Source organism: Ammospiza caudacuta, chromosome 20 (assembly GCF_027887145.1).
Source record: "Ammospiza caudacuta isolate bAmmCau1 chromosome 20, bAmmCau1.pri, whole genome shotgun sequence".
In the NCBI taxonomy this organism is placed as follows: domain Eukaryota; kingdom Metazoa; phylum Chordata; class Aves; order Passeriformes; family Passerellidae; genus Ammospiza; species Ammospiza caudacuta.
In genome coordinates, this window is record NC_080612.1 from 10,123,116 (window position 1) to 10,138,563 (window position 15,448).

General features: G+C 48.6%; 1 protein-coding gene across 2 annotated transcripts in view; it reads left to right on the forward strand.

The window, feature by feature from the left end:
* The first annotated feature begins 1,112 nt into the window (after positions 1–1,112).
* CLTC (clathrin heavy chain) overlaps positions 1,113–15,448 on the forward strand; it is a 30,107-nt gene continuing 15,771 nt past the window's right edge. For both annotated transcript variants that reach the window (XM_058818022.1, XM_058818024.1), the window contains exons 1-9: positions 1,113–1,297; positions 8,465–8,672; positions 10,744–11,012; positions 11,328–11,489; positions 12,240–12,353; positions 12,720–12,893; positions 13,499–13,696; positions 14,335–14,535; positions 15,073–15,225. In XM_058818022.1, the coding sequence (XP_058674005.1) occupies positions 1,256–1,297; positions 8,465–8,672; positions 10,744–11,012; positions 11,328–11,489; positions 12,240–12,353; positions 12,720–12,893; positions 13,499–13,696; positions 14,335–14,535; positions 15,073–15,225 (1,521 nt within the window). In that variant the 5' untranslated portion in view covers positions 1,113–1,255. The remainder of the gene's footprint in view (positions 1,298–8,464; positions 8,673–10,743; positions 11,013–11,327; positions 11,490–12,239; positions 12,354–12,719; positions 12,894–13,498; positions 13,697–14,334; positions 14,536–15,072; positions 15,226–15,448) is intronic.

The following is a 15,448-nucleotide window of genomic DNA, read 5'->3' on the forward strand; positions in this document are numbered from 1 at the left end:
CAGAGGGAAGTGTGGAGGAGCTTCATTACTGTGCTGGACTCATTAACAGGGGCGTGGGAAGGGTCTGGGAGAGCAGCCCTGGGGGGAGGGATGGGGACAGAGGGGACAGGGACACCCTGGGGATGAGGAATCCATGGGATCTGGAGACAGGGACGCCAGGGGATGGGAGACCCATCAGATCATGGGGACAGGGATGCTCCGAGGATGGGGAATCCATCAGATCCCAGTGACAGGGACACCCTGGGAGGGGGGATCCATCAGTGACAGGGACACCATGAGATCATGGGGACAGGGATGCTCTACGGATAAGGAATCCATCACATCCTGGGGACAGGGACACGAGGGGATGGGGAATCCATCAGATCCCAGTGACAGGGACACCCTTATCCCCTCGGTGTCACCTGCGGGGGTGTGCCTCCATCACAGCCCCATGACAGGGGGACACCCTGGGAGGAGGGGGTGGGATCCATCGCATCCCGCTGACGGTGACATCCCTGTCCCCTCAGTGTCCCCGAGGAGGGGACATCCCTCCCATCCCGGTGACGGGGACACCCTGGCGGGGGTGGTCCAGGGACTCCCCCCGGTGTCCCCTCATGTCCCCCCCGTGTCCCCCCGGTGTCCCACTGTTGCTCCCCCCGGTGTCCCCTCATGTCCCCCCCGTGTCCCCCCGGTGTCCCACTGTTGTTCCCCCCGGTGTCCCCTCATGTCCCCCCCGTGTCCCCCCGGTGTCCCACTGTTGTTCCCCCCGGTGTCCCCTCATGTCCCCCCCGTGTCCCCCCGGTGTCCCACTGTTGCTCCCCCCGGTGTCCCCTCATGTCCCCCCCGTGTCCCCCCGGTGTCCCACTGTTGCTCCCCCCGGTGTCCCCTCATGTCCCCCCCGTGTCCCCCCGGTGTCACCTTGCCCGGCCGCGCCGCCCCGCCCCACGTGACCGCGCGCGCGCGGGCCGGAAGTGACGCCGCGGCCCCTCGGTCGCATGATGTGGCAAAAAAAAAAAAAGGCCGGGGAAAGGGAGGGAGGGAGTGATGCGTCCCCAAATAGTCCCTTCCGGCGGCGCATCACAGCCGCCGCTCCCATTGGCGCCTCTCGCCGGGATCCCTCCGCGCGGCCGGCCGGCGGCGGCAGGTGCGGGTGTCCTTCCGCGGAGGTATCCTTCCGCCGGCGGGGGCAGCTTCCGCACGGCCCCGCTCCGCCATCGCGGCCCCGCTCCGCCCGCACCGCTGAGCCCGGCCCGGCCCGGAGCGCCCCGCCGCCGCCATGGCCCAGATCCTGCCCATCCGCTTCCAGGAGCATCTCCAGGTGGGCGCGGGGGCGGGCGGGCCGCTGCCTCGCTCCGCCGGGGGAGCCGCCCGGGGACGGAGCCGGGGGAGCCGCGCCGGGCCTGCCCGCGGTGCCTCCGTGAGGGCGGCCGGGCGCGCTCGGCGCTGCTCGGCCCGCGGTGCCCGGCTCGGGGAGCGCTGTCCGGAGGGCGCTCCCGGGAGGGGCCGGCCCGGGCATCCCGCCCTTGCCGGTGCCCGCGGGCCGTGCCCGGCGGGGTGGGCGAGGCTGGCGCGGTGCCCGGGCGGGCCGGGCGGTGCGGGCCGGGCGCGGGTGGCTCCGGAGCGGCGCCAGCGGGAAATCCCGGCCCGGCACGGCCCGGCACGGGGGGTGAGGCGGGCAGGTGGCCGAGCTGTGTCCGTGTGCCGCTTAATGTATTTATTTGAATGGTCTTTAAGCTTCTGTAGTTCTAAGGACAGGCTAAAGCGATCTGCCGGTGTTCCCACTTCTAATGTCATTTTGTGGAAGGAAAATCGCGTATCGCAGCGAAACGTGGGAGCTCTGCGGCTGCCTGCAGTGCAGCTGTGGCAGTGCAGGTGCCCAGGTGCCAGCTCCGCTGTCCGCTGGCCTCTCCCCAAGCCCAGCTCTGGCTCTCATTGCACCAGAAGCACGCGTTAATAGTTTATTTCCGAGTGATGGCGCTGAATTTCTCTGAGGTGACTTCCTGGAGGCGCCGGGCTGCGGAGCCGAGCGCGGGGCTCCCTCCCGGGGCGGCGAGGGCTCCCTGCCCGTGGGTGAAGCTGCGGCGCTGGGAGGGGTCTGGATCCAGTTGTGCAATGGGCACTTCCCATCTGACAGGTCTGAAGGGCGAAGGGCTCTGAGTGTTCCTGAGCTCGGTTTCACTGCTCAGGAGTGTTTTTTTTTTTTTTTTTTTTTTTTTTTTTTGAGGAGAATTTGTCTAATAAAAGCTACATTGGCTCACCTGGTCAAGGTCTTCTGGTGGTGCCAGTGTCTGTGTTTGGTTTGTGCTCAGCTAACTGGGGTAAACACAGTGATGGATTTGCATGATTTACTGTGAAAAAAAGTGCCTGACTCAAATGGAAAGTAATTCATTTCTAAGCACCTTGTTGAAAGAACCACTGCAGAATACTTAGTTGAAGGCTACAGCTGTTCATAAATGCTGCTTTGGTGCTTGTTCAGGTGTGTAGCTGAGCACTGAATGGTTTTACTCCAATACCAGTTTAAAAGCAGGCCAGAATTCGTGGTTTAGGTATCCCTGTGGTGAGCAGCACTGACAGGAGAATGTCAGGAATTGGCCAGAGCTTCACCTCCCAGACAGTGCCTTGTCCAGCCCCAGGTGCTGAGGAGGTTCTGTGCACTCAGGTGAAAGCCAGCCCAGCTCTCAATCAGGCTTTGTGGCACTGCACCTTTGTGCATTATTTAAGCCCCAAACCTTGCATGTGACCCACTGGCAGCTCTCTAATGACATGAGTACTGTTACATAATGGAACTCATCTGCTTCACGCCACAAGTGCTGGGAGCTTCCAGGCCAGCACTAGGGTGGAACAGGACTGCTCAGCCTCCAGACTGATTTGTCTGTTTATTTGGGGTTGGATCTGCATTTTTCTCTGCCTGTGCCCATTCGGTGTGGAGCACTGGCTGAACCAGTCTCTGTTACAGCTGCACACAGGAGCTGATCCTTTCTCAGCTGGGTGTGCACCCCTCTGAGCCTGGGTGCACGTGGCTCTTGCCTTTGAACTTCCTCCTTTCATTTCATTGAAAAAAGTATTCAGAGGAATTTGGATTCTAGGAGTTGCTTTTCTGCTGAAGTTCCTGACGTAGATTTTGGGAGCAGAAACACTGATATTGCAATATTTTTACTGTCCAGGCTCCTCATGGACTCAATAATACAATTTCTTGAACTGTACCTGACCCACATTTGTCTAGGAAACTTGTTGTACAGGTGTTGTGCAACACCTGCAAGTTTGTAGTGATTCTTAATGAAAGAGGAGGTACCCAGCTGGAGCCTTAAAAAGCAGGTGATGGATTTGAATGGGAAAGTTGTTACAGGCTGTTATTGAAATCAGTCAATAGACACAGTGTGATCCTGGTTCTCCACAGATTCATTATTGGAGGTTAAAAAGTGGTCAGGTACAAAGCTTGTCCTGGTGTTCAGCTTCAAGGCAGACCATTAGCTGCTGCTGTTGGCAGCTTGGCTGTGTGATTTGGGAATGAAGAGGTGAAAACTCCTGAATGCCTCATCTCTTGGGGGCACAGTGCTTTGTACCCCAAATTGGAGCTAAAAGTGGACTTTGGACAAGTAGGTAACATGGTAGGGAGGAGGGAGCTTTCTGGGGAGTGTAAAACCAAAAATGTTGTCAGGGTTTGTTTGTCAGAGTCACAAGCTCTGCAATCTCAGCAGCCCCAGGTGTGCAGGCTGCTCTTATCTGTGTGGTGTCTGCTCTGCAGGCCTGCCTTGCCACCAAGGAGCAGCAACAACAGCCTGGGCAAAACTTTCCTTGGGAATTTTCAGGGAGGAACCTGATTGCTGTGCTATCAACTCTCATGTTATAAAACTTTATATAGCTGCTGCCTTTTTTTTTTCTTTCCCCAAAGTGGGTATGAGGAAACAATCCACTGTGTATGCAGTGGGAGATCAGAGTTCAGTGTGTGGGATGATTGCAGATCTGCTTGCTCCTATCCAGACTTCAGGGATTCCTGAAAACAGCTGCTTACTGTGGTGGGTCAGTGGAGCTTTTCTAAGAGGACAAGTTCTTGATGAGTGAGAAGGAACCAGACTAATTAGCAGGTGATGAACTGTGATTGCCACTTAATTTAACCACACTACCCTGAAATATATAAATACTGAACTTGGAGCAGGCCCGCTGCTGTACTGAGTTAAGGCATTAATAAATATTCTTCTGAATTGAAATATATTTGTAAACAATATAGAGAAAACTACCAGCTCAGGCTGTGCACTTGATACCAGGACAGAAGTGCTTTTTTAACCCTAGGAAAAGGGGGTTTGTATTTATTGTTCATTGATGGAGCAAACCTGAATGGCAGCTGTGCTGTTCTGCTGTGGTGGTGCTGGGATGGCTCTTGGAATCACAGCTGGGCCCGAGAATAAAACAGGACAGCCAAGGAATCATAGAACAAAATATATAAATTCAGTTGTTTGCTCTAAATATGACAAACAGCAAAATTGTTCCATGTATTGTGCTGACAGGGAGTTTAATGCAGCCTAAACCACAAATCTCTGCTGTAACAGCATTAGTTGGGAGCAGTTACATCCTCTGTGATAATGCAAGTCAGGAATTAGAGAACTGTGGTGCCTAATGCTGTTTTGGTGGGATTCTTGCTCTTTGCTTCTTACTGGATCCAGATTCCTAAAGCCAGTGATTTTGGAGTATTCCTACAGGGGGGAAATATGTAACAGAGAATGGAAGTGAGAGGGATTGTGTGTGTGTCTCAACTAATTGGATAGCAGCAATGAGTTAAGCAGTTTATGAGCTGTGCTGGGCATGTCCCTCGCAGGCACTGAGGTGCAGGGCCTGCTGCCTTGGTGCCTGGGCTGGTTTGTGTTTCCTCCTCAGCCCAAAGGAGGAGTGGGATCAGGGGGTCTGAGCTCCAGTGCCAGCAGGTCCAGCCTCACTGGGGGAACTGGGGCAGTCCCACAGCACGTCCTGGCTGCTGAGAGAGGGTGGTGCCTCAGCCTGCTGAGGGTGAGGCAGAGAATAGGAAGGATATAGAAACAGGAGAGCTCTTGAATTTCCTTATCTGTTGGAAACACGACTTCCTAGGCTGCCACAGGCTGTAACTCTTACCTTGCACTGGTGAATATGGAGTACTTTGCCATGGACTGGCTGTGGGACTCTCAGAACTGCAGGGATAACTAAGAGAGCATCACAAACACAAATGGTTTCGTGTGACTGATGTTTGCTCTGCTGAACTTTGGTCTGTGGAATGAAAAGAGCAGCTCAAGTGTCTGCCTTGGTCAGTCAAAGCCTAGGACAGAACTAAGTATGATTCATTACACACTGAAGTGCTTCTTTTAAAAATGGATATTTTCCAGTTTAGTGGCATTTTCCAGCTTTGTGATTTCTAGCAGCATGCAGATAAGGAGTCTCTGGGCAGGGGCTGAGCAGCTGCTCGTGGCCACAGAGCAGTGGTTGCATCCTGTTGGGTGTGAGAGCTGAGGTGAAATGTGTGCTCAGCACTTCCGTGCCCTTCCTCACAGGCAAGGAGAAATGATCTGACAGCTAAGCAGACTGCCACAAGAAAGGGAACATTACAGGAAGGGGTCAACAAAGAGACTCCTGTCAGCACTTTTACCATTCAGTTTGATGTCGCACACATGTGACACCTTCTCTGGCTAAGTTACCAAGAATGCACTTGAATTATCTTCCAGTGAAAAAACAATTCTGGTAATCAGCCACTGCCTTACAACCTTACAATGACTCACATCTCAGGGCTGCTCAGATAAATGCCATCACAGAATTCCAGGGTTCAGCAGAGCCTGCAAGTGACTGAAGTATCTGATCCTGGGTGAGATGAGTCCTTTGGGGCAACATCCCTGCTGAACACCGGAGTTGCTGCTGTCCCTGACAGTCTGTTTCATGGTTCCACTCTGCTGGAGCAGCTCTTTCACAGAACACTTTATTCCTAGCAGGAGTCTGGTGCAACTGATCTTTCCAACAAACGGTGGTGTAAAATAACTCCCAACTGTAAATCAGTTGCCCAAGGACTGTTAGCAAGTTCTGCTTTCATATCTGCTTAAAAGCCAAGGAAGTGGGTTTTGTAGTAAAATATAGCAATGTCTGAAATTCCTTTTTTTTTTTGTTTATGAATCAGTGAAATGTAGTAGACTTGGTGCAGCATAAAATACTTGGGGGTCTTTCCCTTTGTAATAGAAAATCTGTACTCCTTAGTTGTAGTTCAGCTCCTGGGTTTGTACATGGAATAGTATTGAAATTTTCAGAATAAAAGCCTTCAAAGAAATATTTGCTGTCACGTTTCCTAACAGTAATCTTCATCTCTGTTTGCTTTGCTTAGCTTTATAAACATGCCTGCCTCACTCACCTGAACTTCAGCCTGTTTGGGCAGGAAAACAACCGATATTCCAGGGAATGATCTGTGCTCAGGGGTTCTGTGCAGCCCAGAAATTCACCAGCTGGGCAAGGAAATGCCACCCCTGGCTGGTGACACTCTTGTGTAACCAAACACAGAGATTGTCTCTGTCAGAGTCAGTTTCCTGAGCCGTGAAGCAGACGTGGTTCATGCACTTGGTTTGTTGAGATGAAAGATGAAATGTTGGCAGGAGGAGTTTGTGGACTTGGAGACCTTGAGATGGTTGCATCTCCATCAGAAAACTTCTTCAGAGCTCCTGTGCCAATCTTCTAAATCTTTGCAAAGAAATGCCTCATCTTTGGTAACAGAAATTGTAAAAGTCTCCCATGTCTCACCTGGGTCAGAGCCTCAGAGCTGCACTAGCAGATGGCAGTTTGCTGTGGATTAAGGTAAATCTGCCTTGCAGTATCCAAGCACCTTTGCTGTGGTGGTTTTGTCTAGACCTCCCTAAGAGGTCCTGCCATCTGCTTGGACTTGCTGCTCTGCTTTGTTCTGGTTTCACCCTGTGAGTTATTGCCTGCTTGGCTCTCTGCAGCCACCCCCTCTACCAAATTAACGAGGAAATTGAGTGCTTGATAAATGACTTGCTAAGCCTGCAGCCCTAGCAAAGGAAATGCCACGTCCCAGTAAGTCACTCCAGCTCCACCAGATCAAACTCCCACATCTCCAGCCCTTCCCTCCCTGCAGGGGTGTGATTGGGTTGTGTATAACCCTGCCTAGCTCAGGTACAATTGCCAGGTCTGGAGGACGCTGCTCAAAGTGTGAAAGGGACTTCTGAGCTTGAATCTAAAATCTTCTAAATGGCTGGAGAATGTGGGGTCAGGTTCTGGGATGCTGGACCTCAAACACTTGCTTAAATCTGAGTAAAAGAGTTCTGACCTGTTAATGAGTTAGGGTTTGATTTTTATTTTTTAATAGCTGTCACATGCTGTCACCTGGCTTTATTGTCAAAATATTCTCTGCATAATCTACATCATCCATCCAAGTGACTTCTGTGAGGCTTGCTGGGTTAACTTGCTGTGCCATGGCTCAGATGTTACTTGTTCCTCACATGTGCTGTTGCAGAGCCTGGGCAAAGGGGAAGTGGAGTCAAACCCTCTTTATCAGGAGCTGCAAACAGGCAGGAGCAGAGCAGCTGGGGCACGGCCTCCCTGGAGCTGGCTCAGAGCACAGCTGATAAGAGCTGAGAGCTCCAAACCAGCACAATCAGCCTAAAATGCCTTGGAAGGTCTCGCCCTTCTTGGGGCATCTTGGGCTTGAAGGTCTTCCAGAAAGAAAAATACCAGAATATTAGAGCTGATAGTTCTTCTCATAGAAGAAAACTGGGGTTCTCAAGGTGGACAAGCTGGATATCCGTGTGATGTGACCATGGCTGCATTTTTGCTGTTAAAAATGCAATCAACTTTGTTTCCCTACTGATTATCCTGCTCACACAGGGGCTTTGCAAAGTGCTGTTAACTGAAATGTTTTGTTGCAAGCTGTACAAGAAATGTGGGCATTGAAAGGCTTAGGGGAGCAGGCTGTGGCTCAGAGAAGGAAGTGGTTTATTGATAACTCCTGTGTCAAACAGGGCCATTGGTGATTTCAGTAGTGCCCAGCTGTGCCTGCTGCTGCGAGACAGGCCTGGGCTAATTGCTAGACAGGCAGCTTTTTTTAGCTGCACAGGGATAGAGATAAAGCTCAGACACCTCACGTGTGATGTTAAGCTTGAAATAGTGATAGCTGCCAAAGGCAGTGGATGAGCTCAGGGAGGAGGGCTGGTGAGAGTGAGGGCTGAGGCTGCAGGTCCAGTATGCTGAGTTCAGAGTGCTTTAAGCCATGTGAGGGGGCTCAAAGATTGAGTTCTTAATGGTTAAGTTGTAAATGGACCTTGAAGACAAGATACAAGTGCTTGAATGCTTCTCCAGGAAGCCTGCTGGGTTTAGATGAAATTGTGCAACATTTTGTGTTGTGCAGGTTTGGGGTAGCATTGCTGTTTGTCACCAAATAAAGCAAAGTCTGATATTTCCTGTGACATTCACAAAAGCTGCTTGTGGCTATACCAAGGTAATAATGTTAAACCTTTTTATTCTCTTCCAGCTCCAAAGTCTGGGCATCAACCCAGCAAACATTGGGTTCAGCACTCTGACCATGGAGTCTGACAAATTCATCTGCATCAGAGAGAAAGTAGGAGAGCAGGCTCAAGTGGTGATCATTGACATGAACGACCCCAGCAACCCCATCAGGAGACCAATTTCAGCTGACAGTGCTATCATGAACCCTGCCAGTAAAGTCATTGCACTGAAAGGTATGAGTTCTGCTAAAGGGCTGCTGGAGTGGATGGAGAGCTTGCTGTAGAGCTAGTTTATGAGGGACTGAGCTCTCCCAGGTAATTTATGTGGGAGGATCCTGCAGCAATTTCCCACAGCTTAATGGGAGCTTAAGTTGAATGCATTTTCAGCTCTTCTGGAGGCAGCTGGGCAGGGAGCTTCAGCTGAGGTGTCCTGCTATTTTGCTGATGATTAGGATGAGTTTTTTCCTTCAGTCCAAATGCTGCAGCTTCTGAGCAGGGAGAGCTGGAAGGCAAGTGTGGCCTTTAAGGAATCATGTTAGAGGGAAGTGAGACCTGATCTAAGAGTAGAACTCTTAGATCAACTAAACCTTTCCTTAGAGACGGGAAAACTAAGGCTGGGAAGGGGGGACAAACATTCCTGAAGGCCTTGGTTTGGCCTTGCTGAAAGAGGCCAGTGCATTTTTATTGTATCAGGCAGTGATAAGAGGAGTAAAACTATGCAGGGAAGACTTGTGTGGTGAAGCAAGTACAAGGTCAGCCAGCTTGGTATCTCTGATGTTACAGAGAACAAGCATTCCTCTGGAGTTTCCAGAAATGTCCATCTCTTCCCCTCAGAGGCCCAAAAAGCTTAAAGTGCAGTCACTCTAGAAATGCATGTATTGCTAATGGAAAGATTTATATGTATCCAATGTTACCTAACTTTGCCTTTAATACTGTGCTACTGTTTTGTCACAACTTTAATGCTTTCTTGTGTGTGCAGATGGTGAGTTACCTCAATTGACTGTACCTGGTACCTGTTGTGTCTTATGACAAGAAAAAGCAGAATAAAATGGCTCAGATTTATGGTGCACATGGCTGAACAGTGGTGTTTAAGCAACTGAAGGCCTAAAAGTCAGAGGTTTCTGTGCCCTCCCAAACAAGGGAAACCCTAAGATTCCCAAAATTAATCCACTCAAGAACCCAAAGTGTACTTGAATCACTGGGATCTTGATACTGAGCTTTTATGAACAGGACTGACCCCTTTGACTCAAGTCTAGATTTTGCCTTGTAATACACCTTGCAGAGCATGTAGGAATGTGTTACCTGAATGTCCTCTCCCTTGACCCTAAAGCTCCAGCTGCACTAGATGTGGAAACAAACTGCTGCCTGTAGCCTGAGTAACTCTGTAGTAGAGAGATTTCTCCAAATTCTGGAGAAACTCCTCACTCAGCATCTTGCATCAATTGCTGAGCTAATGGCTTTGAGCTAAATCAGTCCTTGGTGAGTGCAGGCACTTGCCTCTGTGGCACTGTGACTTCCTCAAGCTGGCCTGCAGTTACTAACTGTAGCAGATTTTCTGGCCTGCATCCACTTTTATGGGATCTTTCCTATTCCTCCTGGGCTACACTAATGTGTGCTTAAATAATTCTCTCCTATAAGTAATAGAACTGTTAGAACTTTTATCTTCTCAACAGGAAGAAATCATTTCTTAGGCCACTGTGTTATACAAACTGGTAGATTTGACTGCAGGTGGCTGTTCAGGATGTTTGTATGCACCATTCTATGTATTTGGAGAACTTTTCCTCTTGCCTTCTAGAGCTTGTGTTGGTCCCTAGATTCCTTGCCCTGCACAGTTCCTGTCAGTCTGGTTTGCAGTCAGTAGCCGTGTATCCCATTAGTGCAACCCCAAGGTTTTGGTTAATTAGCCTGAATTACAAAAGCCCTCTGCCAACCTGACTGTTCCATGTTGTGCCCTTTTAATACTTAAAACAGATGTGGACATAGCTTTAAATGCCACTGACAGCTTCCCTCAGAGCTCCAAGGAGCCTCAGCATGACTGTGACCTGGTGTTGGTGTGTGTGAAGTATCCTCCAACCCATTTGTGTGGCTGAAGCTTTTGTCTCCTACCAACCCATTCTCCACATCTGTTTGATTGCTCAGTAGTGGCAAATCAGTAAAATCAGCCCCAGGAGTGTGGTCTGCTTCCAAGTGGAGGCTGATCCCTGAAGGTCTGCCAGTGTAGAGCAGCTTTTTCTTGAAGGAAGTCCCCAGGGTTTGATGTCCTAGTGCAGCTCTGTCCTGTGCCTAACACCACTGTGTCTTCTAGCTGGGAAAACGCTGCAAATCTTTAACATTGAGATGAAGAGCAAGATGAAGGCTCACACCATGACAGATGATGTCACCTTCTGGAAGTGGATCTCTCTGAACACCGTTGCCCTCGTGACGGATAACGCCGTGTACCACTGGAGCATGGAGGGCGAGTCCCAGCCTGTGAAGATGTTTGATCGGCACTCCAGCCTCGCTGGCTGCCAGATCATCAACTACAGAACTGATGCCAAGCAGAAATGGCTCCTGCTGACTGGAATATCTGCTCAGGTACTTTACCTCCAGGAAGGTGGGGAAACGCCAGAGATTGTCTTGTTGTCTCCTTCTACAGGAGCAGGACTGATCTGTTTGTTTTATTAAACTTAAATGCTTGTCTCAATCTTCAAATAACAAAATTATGTGTAACTGAAAATCTCACATTACTATAATTGGATTTGTAATGATATGAACACTAGTCTGAAGTGACAAGAGTCTGAAGTGATGCTGTTGTAAGAGGAAGCTTTAAATGGCAGCATATTGACCAATATTAAATTAAATTACTGTCACAGTGCCTGTTTTTCCTGACACTTGTTCTTTTTTGTGTAGCAAAACCGTGTAGTGGGGGCAATGCAGCTGTACTCTGTGGACAGAAAAGTGTCCCAGCCCATCGAGGGACATGCAGCCAGCTTTGCACAGTTCAAGATGGAAGGGAATGCTGAAGAATCCACTCTCTTCTGTTTTGCAGTAAGAGGGCAAGCTGGGGGTAAGGTAAGGCTTGGTTCTAAACATATTGTAATCTTCAGTGACTCACCCTGGTTCTCTGCTTCCAGGAGAACAAGTGGTTTAATGCAAAAAGTTGCATTTAAGGAAGAAAGTGAAGGACTGTGTCAGTCTGGATATGACATGTGGTGCATGCAGAGCTTGGACTACCTGGTGTAGCAAGAATCTGTGAGTGGAGAAGTTAAGTGGCATGTCATGACCAGCCCAGTTAGCTGCTTGAAACATGTGACTCCCAGCTTCACAGGCTGAACTTGAGGGAAAAGCTGTGGTAATCTTTCTTTGATGCTGATCCCTGGTATCAGACTCAAATAATTTCCAAGTTATTGGATGGAAATAAAAAAAAAAAAAGTAAAGCAATAGTGTTGCAGGGCTAAATAATGATCCCAATGTGAATGCTGGAATTATGTGAGTTACAGCAAAACCAGAGCTAGATTCAGAGAAACGTCTTCAGAACTGTCTCTGCAGAATGTGAACCAAGTTAAAAGATTGCATCTAAAGTAACCTTACTGAATCCTGAGACTTCCAAGTAATTAGAGGTAACTAAAGATCGTATTTAACTGGTACATGAACACCAGGTGCCACACCTTTAGCCAGTGAAAATATTTAGGAAGATTAACTTAGTTTGTCTTTGCATAAACCTGGAATTAAGGCTGAGCAGCAAGAGAGCTGCTGTAATTTCATTGTTGAATCTATTGTTAAATAAATTAGATGCAAGAATTAATCTTATCTCTTGCACAGCTGCATATCATTGAGGTTGGCACACCACCCACTGGGAATCAGCCCTTTCCAAAGAAAGCTGTGGATGTCTTCTTCCCTCCTGAAGCACAAAGTGACTTTCCTGTTGCTATGCAGGTATGACAGCTGCAAAAGGTCTGCAGCTTCTCTGGGTGGATGTGACAGGAGCAGGGAGGGCACTGGGAGCCAGCTGCTTAATGTGGGTCTTAACTGGTGTGACTGGTGTGGCTGCTGCTCCTGCTTCAGTAGTGGGAAAGTAAAGGTGGAGACAAGCAGCATTCAAAGGCAGCATGTTCTTATTTATAGAAGAAATATCCATATGTTTTAACTGCTTTTGAAGCTCTTCAAACGTCATTCTGCTGTGATAGTACTCAAGTAAAAATAAAACAGCACTTCTGGCTGTCCTGAAATGGCCCAGCTGTTCCAAAAGCACCAACTCATTTATCCAGTGCCAAATTTGAGTAATCTATTTCTGTTTTGCAGATCAGTGACAAGCACGACGTGGTGTTCCTCATAACAAAGTATGGCTACATCCACTTGTATGACCTGGAAACTGGCACCTGTATCTACATGAACAGGATCAGTGGAGAGACCATTTTTGTTACTGCACAGCACGAAGCAACAGCTGGAATTATTGGGGTCAACAGAAAGGGACAGGTAAGGAAACTTGGCCTGGAAGCCACTTCTTAGCTGATCCCACTGGCTCTTCATGATGCACTGCAGGGTTCATGTCTATGAATAAAAATTCAGTTTCCAGAAATGTTAACTTTGAACTCTGCTCAGAGCATGTGGGGTCTGACAGTGTTGTGTGCCCCAAAATAAATTTGCTGTTCTATCTCCATACTTAACTACTTTATGAAACAAGTTACTAACATTGTACAGCCATGCCTTTAGCCCACATTGATTTTGGGTGGATTCCTTGTTGAGCATGGGGAATATAGAGCAGGTTTGTTTGTAATCAATCCTCTAGGATTGATTACCTAAGACATTGAGTTTTAGAAAGATCCCTGTATCCCTGAAAGATCCATTGTATTTCTGTGTTTCTGCCTCTGCAGATACTTCAATTAAACTATTAATTGCCTGCTTTGATGCAGACAATGGATGACATTGGTTCATTGTGACCAGAGGCCTCTTTAATAAAAGGTTAATTATGAGTTATCAAGGGATGAAAAACTTTCCATGAATACCCTAACTTTCCTCTCAGGAGTTACCTTAGACTTTGGCTCACTTTTGACACTTGGGCTAACTGGATGTTTCTCCAGGTGCTGTCAGTGTGTGTGGAAGAGGAGAACATCATTCCCTACATCACAAATGTGCTGCAGAACCCTGACCTGGCATTACGGATGGCTGTCCGCAACAACCTGGCAGGGGCTGAGGAGCTCTTTGCCAGGAAATTCAATGCACTCTTTGCACAAGGGAACTACTCAGAGGCAGCAAAAGTGGCAGCTAATGCCCCAAAGGTAAAGTGTTCACAATAGCACTGAACTCTACTGGCTTCAGGATAGCTCAGTGAATTTTTCTAGTGGCAGGGGCACAGTCTTGTTTCTGCTCATGTCCCAAGGTAGTTTGGTGCTTCACAGGTACCTTGGGTGATGACAGTGATTGCAAGCTGGATGATCTTGGAGTTTGTAAAGCCCACAGAGGAAGGGAGGAGTAAATGATGAACTAATGGCTATGATTCATAACGTTTCTTGTACTCACCTTTACTTCTCTAGTGATGCAAAAAAGTGTCTGTGAAAAGACAACCTCTAGCTGAGGGTGCACCTGGAAACAGGATAAAAAACCCAGGCTAAGACTAAATTCAGATGAGAGGAACTTGCTTGCAAGGCCAAGCGTGTCCTAATTCTGAACTTAAATCTGCATTGCTACTGAAATAAATATAATGGGTTATTATAGCACATTTTCTGTCAAAGCATCTCAGTGTCTGAGCTGGTGTTCAGCCATATTGCTCCTGACATTCTGGGCTGGCAAAACATAGAAATGCTTGTGACAGCTACAGTGACATTACCTCCAGCTTCCTGGAGAAGCTCTTGCCAAGCCACAACAGCAGAAAATTGAAGTGGATCTCTCTCTCTCTCTCTCTCTCTCTCTCTGGCAGGGAATCCTGCGTACTCCAGACACCATACGCCGGTTCCAGAGTGTTCCAGCTCAGCCAGGGCAGACTTCCCCTCTCCTGCAGTATTTTGGCATTCTGCTGGACCAAGGGCAGCTGAACAAGTATGAGTCACTGGAGCTCTGCAGACCAGTGCTCCAGCAGGGCCGCAAGCAGCTCCTGGAAAAATGGTTAAAAGAAGATAAGGTGAGTTTGTGGTTGATACTTTCAGAGATGTGGGGGGAAGGAACAGCACTGCCTGACAGCTTCCCCCCTTCCCAGGAAAATTCAGCTGGGAGCTCAGCAGTGACAGCAAATAGCTGAGCAATAGGTGCTCACTCTACCTGTCACTATGACTCAAACTACTGCAAGGGAATTGATCAATTCTCACTCATTCTGCATTTAAAATCACAGCAGGCTGTGCAGAGCATGGAAAGCTCTGAGCTCCTGCTGGGCTTTGCCAAACCAGTCCGTTGGAAACTGACTGCAAGTGCTGTGAGCTGTGGTTACAGCTGTGTAATTAATTGGGGAGATATGCTGGTACAATGTGTCACCCAGTTCTGGCTCTGAAAATTCATTGAACTGCTGTAGAGAGTGAGGAGCTGAGCCCACTAGAGCCCTGCTGGGCGGTCAGCTCAGGATGTCAAGCTGGGGCTTAATTTTTTGAAGTCCAAAAGGAAGAGAAATGAGGAAGAGGGTGGTAGAGCATCTCAGCATGCTGACTGCATTTCTGTTTGTGAGCAGCTGGAGTGCTCGGAGGAGCTGGGAGACCTTGTGAAATCTGTGGATCCCACGCTAGCACTTAGTGTCTATCTGAGAGCCAACGTTCCAAACAAGGTCATCCAGTGTTTTGCTGAAACAGGACAAGTCCAGAAGATTGTTTTGTATGCTAAGAAGGTGAGAGAAAATTTATTTGCTCTGTCTGTTCTGTATTTAATAATAACTAGTGCATGTTCCAAAGTAGCTGGAAGTAACTGTGGGGAATCTGAGAGCCTGTACAGTATTTACTTTTGCCTCAAGTTTTTTATGAATAGCTACTGTTAGACTTCACACATGGATCTTTCCCTACTTCCCCATGTAGCCTTTTCCAAAAGAGGAAATCCTGGCTGGGTTGTGTAAT